Genomic DNA, 15,596 nt, shown 5'->3' with positions numbered 1-15,596 from the left:
CCATTATGCTGCTTCTCCACAGGAGTAGCAAGAGTGGATAGGATGCTATGTCACTGGTGTTTATAAACATTCTCTCATCTCTACTCATACATACCTGCCAATCATTCCCACGCCTGGTCTCTGAATGTGTGAGTCCTCGAAGCACTTGTCATTTGTTATATCAAGTTTTCATCGATCTTTTTTGCTTTTACTTCAAACTGCATTCATCATATAGATTTTTATTTCCGTTCTTTCCTAACTCATCTGTTCCACGTATATAGACCATCCCAACATGGTTTTCTTAATTTAATGTATAACGCATATTCAGCTTTGCAATATTTCCTTATTTCATCATACAAACATCTATCATAAAATATTTTACCACTCATTCACCCGAATTATAGCATTTACTTGTACAAAAACTATAAGTTACCTACTTGTACAAAAATATGTAATATATGTAATATGGAAAATATGTAATATGGAAAATATGTAATATGGAAAGAGTGGGCAGCTTCAAACACATAGATATCAACTTTTTTGGTTTAACCTCTATCTGCACGCAGATGGTGCATTGGGCACTGCGTCGGATTGACGCAGTGTCAACTTGATTGTCAATTACATGAAGGCAGGGCAACCATTCCTGCTTTTTAGGCACCAGTACAAGGTGGTATTAAATAAAGATAAGAATTATAATTCATTTGAATTATTTTGACATAATAATATTTTAATTCACTAAATACGGTTAGGAATCGAAAAAGAAAAATAAATAGAAGTAAATAAATTATCAGACTTTTCTGAAACCGTAATAATATCCAAAACGCCAAACTCTAAATAATAAATAAATAAAATGGTTTGGTCATGCGTGTAAAATTTTAATCAACCAATAGAAAAGCAAATGTATCGAAAACAAGTCATAAAATATTGCAAGGGTAGGAACGAATAAAAATTCTCATTGCAAATCTCGCAGTAACGTTCGCTCTGAGTTTTTTTTTTTAATTCAGTAATCCTGTCTCTTTTCAATGATTACTTACAGTTCATATTATTTTTTGACATCTCATCAAAGATGAAGAAGAATATGGAAGTCTACTATGGAAAATGACTCCTGTAATTGGAGATAATCCAGATTTTTGTGGACAAATATTTGGACACACTCAAAATGTTGTACCTACAGTTCATCACAATTCAATCAGATATAAAATTCACCGATACGCGGTCAGCACTCGCGGCCTTTGTTTAAACTCACTTCATATTTTGACCTGTCTTTTGTATTCCTGTGTCCGGGGTTACCACTTTGTTGTTATCGACGTTTCTAAACTCGAAAAAGACTGCTGTCAAAGTTATTAGTCAATTTCTAGATAAACCTTTGTATTTACAAGGGAACGAACCTTTTTTTGCGCTGAAAGCTAATTTTTAAACTTAACTTCTTACGCGATTCTCATGAAAAAAAAAATGGTTTTATTTTTACTGTTTTTCAAATATAAAAATCTTCATAAATATATATATATATATATATATATATATATATATATATATATATATATATATATATATATATATATATATATATATATATATATATATATATATATATATATATATATATATATATATATATATATATATATATATATATATATACATATATATACACATATATATATATATATATATATATATATATATATATATATATATATATATATATATATATATATATATATATATATATTATATATATATATATATATATATATATATATATATATACATATATATATATATATACATATATATATATATATACATATATATATATATATATATATATATATATATATATATATATATATATATATATATATATATATATATATATATATATATATATATATATATATATATATATATATATATATATATATATATATATATATATATATATATATATATATATATATATATATATATATATATATATATATATATATATATATATATATATATATATATATATATATATATATATATATATATATATATATATATATATATATATATATGTATATATATATATATATATATATATATATATATATATGTATATATATATGTATATATATATATATATATATATATATATATATATATATATATATATATATATTTATATATATATATATATCTATATATACATATTTAAATATGATAATTTCCTAGCGGCGGAAAAAGTGACGGTTCACCGCTAACAAAATATTTTTTTATAAATATATTCGCTTTGGAATCGACCTAATTTTTCTTTGCGATAGACAAGCTGGACACCCTTGCCCCAATACAACTTCTAACCTTAAAAATGCATGATTTGACAAAATACTACACAGTTTTAAACTATTGTCTTGCTAAGGTCAATACCTATTAATTGATTATTTAGTTTCATGGGTTTTTTCATTGTTGCAGCACTGATTTTTTTTTATAAACTAGTTAATTACAGATGGTAGTTCAGCTGAGTTCATAAAAATGTATTATGATAATTTATAAAAGTATAATACTTATTTCAATATTTCAAATTATGCTATCGACAGGCTTATCGCAATAAAACAACAATTCCCAATCAACCAAAAACAGACTAGTTTAAACAGACAGCGTTTGTGCAAATATAAGAACTGCGAAGAGAATGATCAATTAATTACAGGCATTTCCAATAGAGTCGTTCTATTTATTTAATATTACACTGCACTGGTACCTGAAGCGAAGAGTAGATCACCTTTCTTTCACATGTTTACGGTCAAGATAACACTGCGTTTATATGATGCAGTGCCCTATGCACCATTGGGTGCGGATAAGGGTTTAAAATTTTATATATTGAAACCATCCTGGACATCAAACACGGGACCTTAGGCTAGGTAACCAAACAAGGCAACCACTATACTAAGGGGGCGAGAAGCAAAGAAAAATAAGGAAAAGTCATTTTGATAACGTTTTTTTGTTTCCCAAAAATCACCAACTCCTTACATCAAACCTAAAAAGTGATAAATTTATTACAATTTTTAATAATGATCTTTTTTAAGTCATCAGTAATTCCAGCAAGAAATTATTCACTTCCACGCGAAATTACAAATCAAAAACCGCAGCGGCCGCACGATGACAGTTGTGTGACGTCACTGTCCACCCGCCTCCCCGCGAGCAGCCCGCCGCACCCACGTGACAAGTGGATGGCTCTCAAACTGCGAGGCGTCAGCGGGAATTATAATAATAAATTTATCTCGACTCTTATCACCAGCCATGAACTAACAATGGGTACTCATCTCGCCTGCAATATTTAGTTCAAGAACGACATACTGCACACGTAAAATTTACAAAAATATATTGAACCGCACACGTGAAATTTACAAAAATATGTTTAACCAATGTTATGATGGATTCCAAAGATACATGTAGTAATGTAAATCTGTAAATGTAGTATATTTCTAAATTACATAAATAATATTCATCTAAAATGTGAATTATGTAGTCTTAAATTATAACGTAAATATATATTTGTTAAATCTTTGCGATAAACATTTTTTTTCTTATTCCGCATAATCTAAAAACAGGCAACTTTTCAGATACCTACGTTATTCGTAACTGACTACTTAAATAAATCTTCATGTGATTGAAACACATGTGATCAACAATAATAGTTTTTGTGCCATGACATGTAAGGCGCAATCAATAGTTAGAATGAGAAAATTACTAATCACCGTACGCCTATGCGGACAAAATAACTTTAAAACATCTCTATTTGTATTGCGTGAACTTTAGGTAAAACAAATCAACCACCTTTGGCCACCAACGCTTTCAGATAGTCCATCTCATACTTCTCAAATAACAGAAAAATCGTTTTTATGAATATACTGAGAGGCTAAAAGGCTAACGAAAAGAGCTTTTACTCAGCGAATATACCTGCTGTAAACTTTATAAATTAAAATATTGACTTTATTTTTATTTTTATTTCTACATTCGGGTTTGAAAAATACCTTATGGACATTAAGGTATTACTTTCTCTAGTAGGTATTTATCTATCCCTGAAAGAAAAAGTATGTATTGAGTTCGATTGGTACGATATAAAAGTGCTCAAAAACAAATTTTGTATTTTATTATATAAATATGTCATAATGTATCAGAAAAAACAGTATATTAATTAGCTACTGGTATTAAGCATACGAGTAAATATTTCACAATACGCACGGTTGTGGCACCCATGAAGCCTACTCCCCCACTCATATCATCTACCTGTAGTTGTTTTCTACCTCCCGTTCTTCCACTCCGCGTCGGCGGCCGATTAGTTTACTAAATATCGCTGGATCGCGCCGTTCTGTAGTTTGGTTTTGTTTGTGTTTAGTTCTACTTATTGGTAAATTCGGTTGACGAATAAACACGTATACCAAAGTGATATTTAACTTACTAAACATATATCAATCATGTTCTGCAAAATGAATAAAGTGCTTTTCACCATCGCGTTGTTCGCCTTGACAACCAGAACAGGTAAATCGTAGTAAACACTGCACTTTCCGTAAAACTTTTAGATACATACCAAGATGTTGTTTTTAAAAATGGGCGTGTAAAACATTGTTGATTTGTGTATCACTTTTCAATTATGTTATAATTTGCTTTTATTATACGGCAGCTAAAGATTAAACAAAGTTCGGTAAGATTATTTTAAAACCTGTTTCAATTTATAAACTTCCTAATTAAAACATACCTGTAATTCATAACCTCAAAAAAGAATAAGTTCTCACTTTGCTGTTTATTTTTCTTTGATTGTTTTTGGTAGATTTATTTGCACAGCAACTGATACATGAGAATCTTGTAATCTTGAAGAAAAACCCATGTTTTAATGTATGGTAGAAAAAAATATGTATATGGTAGTTTTTTTATAGAATTTTCTTTTTTGGTTTTGTTTTCACGGCAGCTGTATTTTAACTCATTTATCACATTTATTCGGGAAGAATCTTACATACATTTCATAAAGGTCTCTGCCAAATAAAAAAACTTCCTCAACTTTACCATAGACGTTCACTTGCAAAAGGTGTCCGATATTTGAGTATTGTGGTTGTCGAATCATAGCGAATGTCACACGTGTATAAAGCGATCACTTAAACCAAGTCAATGACAGGTCGTAAGCCCTGTAAATACGCACATTTCCATATTCTTCGTCATCTATGTGGAGATGTCGATATAAATAACTCCTAAGAGGATAAACACAGATTTGTGAACAAAGGTTTGGACACGTGCAAAATATTTTGATGATGAATTTGTTTATGCGTAAAACAATTATTGTAGACGTTTCATTTAACCCAAATACTCGACGAATGGACTTCACTTTCTAGTGAATCATCATATTTTTATAAACAAAGCTATGCAATATTTCATCACCAAGGCAAATAAATATTGCTCCATATTGTATTTGTTTGCACATCGAGCTAATATTCAAAAGAATCTAGAGTCGACAATTCGTCTGCCCTCCATAGTGTAGCGGTAAGTGCGTTTGGTCACCGTCCTGGAGGTCCCAGATTCGATTCCCCGGCCAAAATTTGATTTGTCATTCTAATTTTTATTTGATACTACCTCAGGACTGAAACATGAAGCGTCGCAATGTTAAACCTGCCATATAATCATGAAGGCAGCATTGTTTCGATCTAATGCAGTGCTTTCAGTATTTCGGATAAATGAAACATCTAGAAATAATTAATCATCATTGGTTATGATGTACATATAGTAATAAACGATTTACGATAGATTCCGCTTAATCGGGACATGCATTCATCGGATCAGCTGCTTATTTGGGCCAAATTTCCCGGACTCGATGTGTCCATAAGAAGCGGAATCATGTGTTACACCGCATCTTATATAAAGAGTACTAATACTAATACTAATGACAAAGTCTATTATGTAAAATATGGATTACCTAATTCAACACATTGGCGGAATTTACCAAAAAAACATTGTTTTAAATTTCCCAAAACGATAACGTACACGAATGTTACACGTATTGTACATAAATACTAATGCAGTCGATATGTCATCGTGTTGTGTGTGATATGATAGCACACACCAGACTGCAGAATAGTAGTTTCCAGGAGACTGGACCGCTGAAGGCACTATCGCATCTCCACATGACTGGTTCCCGAAACGTGATAGGGTTGTTTAGACGTTGAACGTCGACAATATTGCCAATACTGTGGAATACACAAGTCGCTTATCAAAAAGCTCGTCCGCCCATCGACAGTCCAGACAAATTAATGGCCTAGTAATGAAACATTTTAAACAATTAATATTTAAACATAATGTATCGTCTTAATATGACATTAGTGTGCAATAAACGATACACGGCTGATTAATCAGTTGAAATCACAATATAATATAGCAAATTAATCAATTGACTCAAAAGATATTTATATTTCGTGTTAGGGTTTTTTCGAGTGCCAAAAAGTTTTGCAAGAAAAATACCGTGGGGTAATTACTATGTATGTACATACAACAAAGTAACTCTTATGGGAAATGCAAAAATGTAAAATAAAACAATTTAACTATTCAGTTTTTGTATTTTTATAATATTTTTTTGATCTTTATGATTTCAATGCGTTATAATGCATATTTGACACGTATTTAACCAGAAAATCGAGTTTTTGTGTGGCTAACTCGAAAACATGGATTCGAAGATACTTAGGGAACTTACCCCACGTTGTAATGTATGTACATAGATATACAAAATACACATATTGAAAGGCAATAGTAAAAAAATTAAAATTTCATTGATATGATTCAATATCAAAAACTCAACTCTGTGCCTCATTGATCATTTACTTTACCCTTATTTCGTCACTCGGCGTCGAAAAGAGTCGAGTGATCGGCGTAGAAAAGAGTAATTATAATTGTCGTTATAAAAAGTGTCCTTGAGGAATATCAATAGTCAGCAGTGGTCATACATCATCACGCGTGAGTTTAGTGTTGAATTATATGACCAAAGAAATCCCGTGATTCGCTTCACGTAACTCGACCTCGCTTGAAGGAAAATAATAATAAATATTATGTACGTTATTCGGCACACCGTTATTGTTAGATGCTACTTGGATGCCAAGGATATAATCCTAAGATTATTTAAGTGGTCGGTATATTTATGAATTTACAATCCGTACAGAAAGTTCGGATTAGCTTTTTACTTTCTCATACATATCGAGTTTGGTGCCGCTCCGCTCTGAATATTTTCTTCACTTATTACACGGGTGACATTATCTTCTATCCACATCCGTACCATCTAAACGGCCAACATATTCGTATATCACTTTCAATTTTAGCGGAACTAGATTTTATCTATATCTTTTTGTGCAACGTGTAGCGAATATGTGGATGCGATACAAAACAAATTAACCCTTACCACTCCTATATGCCGACTGTGGCCACACACTAAATTTATTACGTCAATTCCGAGTCGAGTTTGGCTCGACATTACATGGCGCAATCTCTAAAATAATATAAAAGTAAAATAGTACTATAAAATAAATAATGCACACTACATTGTTACCAAAATAAACTTCTCTAGTCAAAAAGTAAATTTATTGCGGTTCGACAGTAAACATGTGATAGTGCAGGTTTTTGAAATCGAAAATAGCGATTTTTTTGGCTGCAAAACAAAGATCGCAAAATTCAGATGGACATTTTTATTCGCACTGTTCTGCCAAAAAAAAATACGAATACAAATCGTAATTTTTAAAAGCAGTTCAAATTTAAATGTTGTTAAAAACAATCTTGAATTGGCACGCATTTTATGGATTATTTCTTGGTTTACGTTGCGTCACCGGCGCCATCTCTTTGGAATATTGATCTGAGGTCCTCTCACCCTTACCTCGAGCGTTCCCTGAAGTTCCACTCGAGCCATCCATCCACAGTACTCGAGCTTTCTTCATAATATCATTTTGGGCGAGAATATAATAATGACGGAACACACCCCTATTCTTTTAGAACCCGCATTTTCCCGCCTTTTAAAAATAACAATAAACTTTATACATTTTTGACATCAAGTCTGGGCATTTACAGAGCTTACAAAGCAGACACGACCTGTCGTAAGCTGGTTAAGTGATCTCTTTACACACATGTAACTTTTACCATTCTACTCGTGATTGACAACCACACTAGGTACTGAAATTTCGGAGGTCATACATATATGATCAATCTCGTGACGTTCCGTTATTGAGTTCACTCAGCCATCTATGATTGGATTTAGAAAGCTTTTATTTAGAAGAAACCTTTTATTTGTACGCATGATCCGAATCCGGATTATTTTACATATTGGGAAACGCCTGAAAACCTGATTTTCAATTTTTGTTCAGATGATAGTTTGACCAGTTATTTTATTTACAACATTTTGAGTGTGTTTATTTGTTCACAAATCAGAGTTTCTACACTAAGAAGTTATTTTACATTTTTGACATCTGAACATATATCGCTCACTCCTTTCAAGAACGTCATAAATCAAAATTCGTCAATTTTCAGTTGTGCATGTTTTCGGAATGCCCAGAAAATGTACTATATCCCAGCAAAAGCGGCATATTTTTAACTTAATATTTACCCGCTACAGGGCAGAAAGTGTTGTTTTTGCATTTTGAAGAAAAAGTATTGTTTAATTATTTTTTTAAATAAACTAAATATTTTTCAAATGGAGAAAAAACCGTCAGGTTTTACCTGAAAAGATCTGTTATACAGTAAAAAGTTCAATAAGTGGCTTGATATTTATATTTAATAAATTGTATTATATTTTTAAACTTTAAAAACGTTCTCCTGAAAAATCAAGTTTTTTGATTTATGACGTTCTTGAAAGGAGTGAGCGATATGTCAAACGTCAATCATATTTGACATTTGTGAACTAGACAGCTGCAATATACAAACAGATTCATGGTGGCGCAAAATTAATCATCCAATTTTGTTTGTGAATAACTTTTTTTGTTTAAAAGAAAAAAATGTGTGATGGAAATTTTTATTTTAACTTTTACAAGTTTTTCTGTTAAGTGGAAAAAGATGATATCCATCAAGTGGCTGCCGCCAGTGTTGATAATATTTGTGTCCGTTTCATAAATATGTATAATGCAGCTGTCTAGTTTACAAATCGCTCACTCCTTTCAAGAACGTCATAAATCAAAAAACTTGATTTTTCAGTAGAACGTTTTTAAAGCTTTGAAATATAACAAAATGTAATAAAAATAAATTCAAGCCACTTACTGAACTTTTTACTGTGTAACAGATCTTTTTAGGTAAAACCTGAAGGTTTTTTCTCCATTTGAAAAATATTTAGTATATTTCAAAAAATAATTAAATTATACCTTATCTTCAAAATGCAAAAACAACACTTTCTGCCCTGTAGCGGGTAACTATTATGTTAGAAATATGCCGCTTTTGCTGGGATATAGTACATTTTCTGGGCATTCCGAAAACATGCACGAATGAAAATTGAAAATCTTCGGATAGGGTGATTCATTTTGAACCACCGCATTCGTTCCCATGGTAGGTGTAATTAAGTATTATTTTTTGACATCTCATCAAAGATGAAGAAGAATATGGAAGTCTGGGCATTTACGGGGCTGACGACTGTCATAGGCTGGTTTAAGTGATCACTTTACACACGTGTAACATTCACCAATTCTACCCATTATTGACAACCACACTACTCAAATTCTCGGAAGTTCTATATATCTTACTAGCTTTATATTGCCCTGAAAAAATCCCAAAGCGATTTCAAACTTGAAAGTATTATTTATATTAACTTGTTAAAATGACTAATTGCATTGATGTTTATTTTCTTGACAAGCAAAACTGACTTAAATGGCCCCCCTGAACATTTTACGTTTTGTCAGTTGGTCACTTTCTCCTGTACGACTACGATATATGAACCAATTTAGAAACATTGTTCTTGAATCACTAGAACTTCACTAGAGACATCTATTGGTGAGATGAAAAGAAGCTTTTTATTGAGCAGAAACTCTTATATTAGTATGTGAGGTCCAAGTATTTGGACACACTCAAAATGTTGTAAATAAGTGGTTACGCTAGTAAAATATCCTGTCTTTATTTGATTATTTGTTGTGTTGTGAATGTAGTGGTGGCGATAGATTGCTACCAGTGTGTGGGCACAGACCCAACCAATCCCTTCCTCTGCAACGAGTTCCTGGACGACGACCAGGACTTGGCTCCCCGGGGGTGCGACGATGTGTTCGGGGCCAGCTACTGCATCAAGCACATCGGGCGCTTCGAAGGTACCACGCACGCACACCACCGACCGCAAACTAATAATGTTTTTCTAACTTACTAATTTTACCATTCTCAGTAATACCGGTAGTAGGTAAAGGTATGTATATATGGTATTTTCATGTCTGATAACAAAAATAACATTGATTTTTCAGGGTACACTATCTTATTGTTTTGGTTTGGAACTACTTACAAAAATTAGTCTCATGATCTATTACTTTTCTTTTATACTATAGGCATTCTGACTTTTTCTAAAATTAAGTAACCCTTCAACAAAATAACTTTTTGAAACATTTTAAAGGATTGTTCTTTTCCTATATCGGAAGTCAGGATGATGTTTATATAAATATCATTCTTTTTTACCTTTATCCCTGCACAGTCGGTGCAAAGGACACCGTATTGGATCGACATAGTGTAAACTTGATTGTCAATCATAACCTTGATGTTAAACTATTCCATGACCAAGTGCCAACTTGTAACCAAAACTTACCATTGATCGCTTATTAACATTGTACTAACAGAGGAAATTGTCCTTGCTTCATGCTGCTTACCGTTGACCGGACTGGACTGGATCCGTGAAGTGCGGAGTATTAAGTGTTTCCAGTGCGACTCGGCGCAAGCCATCGACTGCACGGACGTACTTATTAATGAACCGGATAACACATTCACGGCCGACGAGTGCGTCGACGTGTTCGAGGCGCAATATTGCATCAAGAGCACAGCACTAAGGGGTCAGTTAAGGAATTCATATTTATATCCGATACAATCTCATTTATTTAGTGACCTCTCTGTATCAGTCAGTAGATTGACAGATTTATCGCTAAGAAGCGATACCTTAATCTTTTCAAAAGAAGCCCAATTATTTTACTAATTAAAGGTTTTCATAAAACCATTAATATTAAACATGTGCGTAGATTTTGATGGCGGCCACTATTACGAATAATAAAGTGTTTATGGAATACAATTGATTACAATTCTCCATCTTGAAGATGACCCTCCGTTATGGAAGCCAAGTGTGGTCACTATGGAGGCCATTGGTCAGTTAGGTTTAGGTCAAATTTTGATATTGATTCCAGGTTCTATATACGCATTTCTTGCAAATGTAATCCAATATTACCGATAAAATCTTCCATTAGTCATACTATGCAATGTACATCATCACTGGCCAAAGGGCCACAACGCCAAAAAATTAAATTAAACTCTTTATTCCAAAAATGGTATCTAAATCGTCAACAAGCTACGCATATTTGAAAAAGACACCCATGATTCTAGCGTTATGTCCATTTCATTTAGAATCATGGGTGTCTTTTTTGAATATGAAAATGTTGACAATTTAGATACCATTTTTGGAATAAAGAGTTTAATTGTGGCCCTTTGGCATATAACCAGCGATATATGAAATTGTGTTTATATTGTTTTTCCTAATGATACATAATATGAATGTTGGTTCTTTGGAGTGTTGATCTTCTCTCTTAATGGCAATTTTGTAACATTATTACTTGAATTGGGACAAAAGAAGGAACGGTGGCGGTTGTAACTAAAACACAAATCTTATGTAGAATTATATATTGTGCATGTTCGGCAAGCGGACACTTTATTAACATTTATTACAAAACTGCCTTCCACGTCACACGCTACTTCATGCTGCACAAATATGTTAAAGTGATCCAGTCTAAATTTCCATATCAAATATTTACTTATTATAGTAATATCGAATAAATAGAAATACTGTCACTGAGCACTAATAAATACGCTGATATAATGTAAAAATCTAGCATCAAATTACACTTACAAAGGCCTCAACAGTCAAAAGCTAAGTAAACTATTCTTTTCCATTCAATTATTGCATTTTTGTGAAATAATGTCTTTTTAAAACTACATATACACATTACGATATAATTTTTTTATATCTCAAAGAACCATCAAATGCAAGTCTTAGCAAAATATTTACTATATATAAAATATGACTCGTAAAAGCTCCAAAAATTATAGTTAATTCTAGTTTCTTTATGTGTTTTCAAAATAATATTATTTATTTCATAAATACATACATAATTATAACAGTGATACGGCTGTCCCGATAATTTGGAAATTAATGTTTAAATATTTGTTCTAGATCCATACATATAGTGAGTCCGCTGTTTTTCTCAAATAATGTTAATATAAATTTGACCATTTTTAAAGCGCACTTATTTTCAAATCATACTTTTATTTGTAGAATAAAGACATTAAAGTGACATTTACAATTAATTTATGTAATTCAAAATTAACAAAAAATGTAATAATAAGAGCCTGTCATACACATGACTGAAAAATAATGCACATAATAATTTAATTAGATTTGAATTTATGATGAAAAAAGGCACCAAAATTGCTAGATTCATGTCAATAAAACATGTTTTAATTTTTGATTGCTCTCACACACTGAATTTAAACGCTAAGGGCTGTACAAATATCGAGCTATATTATAAATGTCTTGGCAGAAAATAAAGGCTGGCTTAATATTTCCAAATTTCCTTTTTGTAAAGATAATTTGTCTCTATACTACGCACAGATTTTCAGACACATGTCTTTTTAACCATAGATTTGTGCAGAAAACCTAAGGAAAAAAACTAATCGCGTTTTCCAAAAATGTATTTTGAAATTCTCCCATTTCATATAATTCTAATGTCAGTTTTCAAAAAAGTACAAAAATCGAGAATGTTAAACTGTACTTTTGAAAAAATATTTTTACTAAGCAGACATCTATTAAACATATGGAATGTATTGCTAATTTTAAATATTTACTTTCAATACCAAAATTTCATTTATTGCATTTATACACATTTTATTCAATCGCAAAAGCCTTAATATATGTATTTCTTTAAAAAGAAGAAATGAGTTAAAGTTTGTCCTCTTATTGTGACTAACGGGAGTGTGTGCGTGTGTGCAGGCGGTATAGGGACCAAGCGGTACTGCTCCGCGCTGGACCTGGGCAACTACTGCAACTACGTGCAGCACCTCGGGGACCAGCTGGAGTACCGCTCGTGCGTGTACACGTGCAGCACGGACGGCTGCAACTCCTCCTCCTCCGTGTCGCGCGGCGCGTGGCTCGTGGCGCTCCCGCTGGCCGCCCTCCTCGCCACGCTCACCGCCGCGTGCCGGACCAGATAAGGGACACTCCCGACAACCCCACCCTTATTATCGCTCATATCGGGTGACCAAAAAACATGGAAGCGGTTCATTTTATTATCGACAATGCCCGGATGTATTGAACAGGGTAAACCACTTCCGCGGTTCATTTTTATTATTATATTCGATCGCCAAAGTTTCTCAAAATACATACAAATTTAATGGCAAAATTTATTCTGTTTTTAAAAAGATGTTTATTTTCAAATAGCGATTAGGTAATATTTTTTATTATTATTTCAATTCAAATAATCTATAAATAATTCTCACTCAATAATCAAAAGGGAAAACCCATTTACTTCACATCAGATGACAGTATCATCTGTCAGTTACAACCGAGATACAAACTCCATATATACGACTCCTAAGATTTGAGGTAATATAAATATTCAATAATGGGCAAAATGGCAAACATTACGGAGTGTTTAACGTGTAGTCGAGCAATGCCAGGTCCCATGGATGTCAAGATTTCCATGTTCTTATAAAGCGAGATGCTATAAAATACCGCACCAAATTTTTTGGATACCTAATATTTTGTTTAAATAAATGTCCAGTAAGTCTTCGATGTTTTGTACATTTTTTAAATTGTGTTAGATCGACATGTGACCTTTTTTATTACTAATTATTTGGTAAGAATATAGAATATATAAATAAAATAGAATAGTAGGCTAAATAAACTTAAATGTAAACAATTTATCATTCCGATAATGATTTAAGTCACTAAAAATAAAACAGTTATGAATCTCTTATGTGACTGAACAATGTTTTTGTATGTATTACGTATTTATGTACCAAATAGATTACAAAGTTTGTAGGTAGCTATTGTTTCTGCTCTCTAAGGGTTAAATTTACATAAACTAAATATAAAATCACTCTTAATATTGGTCGGTCCGTATGTATGACAAAAAAAATAACACTAAAATTTGAAAAATCTTTGGTTTTACGAAAATTACTTTTAAAAGGTACTGCCAAATAATGGCTTTGTTACTAACGTTAGTAGGCAGAATACGTAAATCTAGTATGTTTGACTGTAAAAATACATTCCAAAATAGAGTATAAAGTACTAAATAGTGCGTTCATTAGCTAGCGAAAGGGAATCTTATTGAATTATTGATAAATACAGTAAAGGCTCTGATTTAATTTCGAATCTAAGTAATTCTAATTATTGAGCTTTTATTGTGCGTTACACTTATAGGGGAAGCTCGGTTTTAGAGTTGGACACGCGGTGTGGCGGCGCAATAATCAGGACCGAGGGTATATTGGACAACCGAGAGAACCGAGACTCCGCTATGAAATTGTAATTTGGAACTAAAGCGACAGATATTTGGTAACATTGCACCATAATGCACCCAGAGCTATGTTTGTGAAATTGTGCGTACAAACAATTGATTAAAATGTGTTAGTTATATTTAAGTGTAAACAATGAAAATATCACCGATTTAGTAATACTGTAATAAACATCACAACTCCACCATTATACTAGTATATTGCACTCACATTCCCATAGTTTGTGTAGAATGTAATATGGATCAAGTTGGATGGAGTACTTGTGTCTGCTCCTACTACTGGAGTACTCGTCCTGCCTCCTGCCTCCTGCCTACCCGTACTTGTCTGTGAAATGTACTTTGTTCTAATTCGTATTAAATATTTTAAGTGATGTTGCTGTTTTTATTATTCCTTTTTGTAATATTAATTTACTTCATAAAACCGATATTTTATTATTTTAAATTATCTTAATCAATAAATTTTAAAACAGAAATGGTACGCTAAAGAAAAATGTCACATGTAAACGACAATACATATGTAAAAAATAATGAAATGATTTTTAAAAATAGTAAACCATTTTTCCTCATTTTCACTTTAGTCCGTAACATACTTTTAAAATAATATTAACAATATTTTGAGTGCTAAAATGTTTGTACACAAATACATAACCAATCGAGATTTTTATTAACATCTAAACAGAGGAAGAAGCAAGAAAGAATTTGAAAAAATCTCACAAACAAATACAGTTTTAAGGTACAATTACATAAAATAGTTATTTCAACAGATAGATTGCGAGACTGAAATTTGCGGGTGAAATGTAAAACATCTCTATCTTACGAAATGGAATATAGAATACTTGTTACGATTCCTGTTTTCAATTGGTGATACAATGTAAATCGTTATTT

General features: G+C 31.9%; 1 protein-coding gene across 1 annotated transcript; it reads left to right on the top strand.

Moving 5' to 3' along the window:
- Positions 1–4,302: 4,302 nt before the first annotated feature.
- bou (glycosylphosphatidylinositol anchored membrane protein boudin) lies at positions 4,303–15,084 on the top strand. The gene is made up of 3 exons (XM_088261914.1): positions 4,303–4,503; positions 10,110–10,265; positions 13,190–15,084. The coding sequence occupies exons 1-3, from the start codon at positions 4,440–4,442 to the stop codon at positions 13,408–13,410; spliced, it is 441 nt and encodes a 146-aa protein (XP_088118040.1). The 5' UTR covers positions 4,303–4,439; the 3' UTR covers positions 13,411–15,084.
- The last annotated feature ends 512 nt before the right edge of the window (positions 15,085–15,596 follow it).

Source organism: Brachycentrus maculatus, unplaced genomic scaffold (genome assembly GCF_059751285.1).
Source record: "Brachycentrus maculatus isolate JH-2025_06_01 unplaced genomic scaffold, ASM5975128v1 h1tg000169l, whole genome shotgun sequence".
Classification (NCBI taxonomy): domain Eukaryota; kingdom Metazoa; phylum Arthropoda; class Insecta; order Trichoptera; family Brachycentridae; genus Brachycentrus; species Brachycentrus maculatus.
This window is presented reverse-complemented; position numbering and strand designations above follow the sequence as displayed.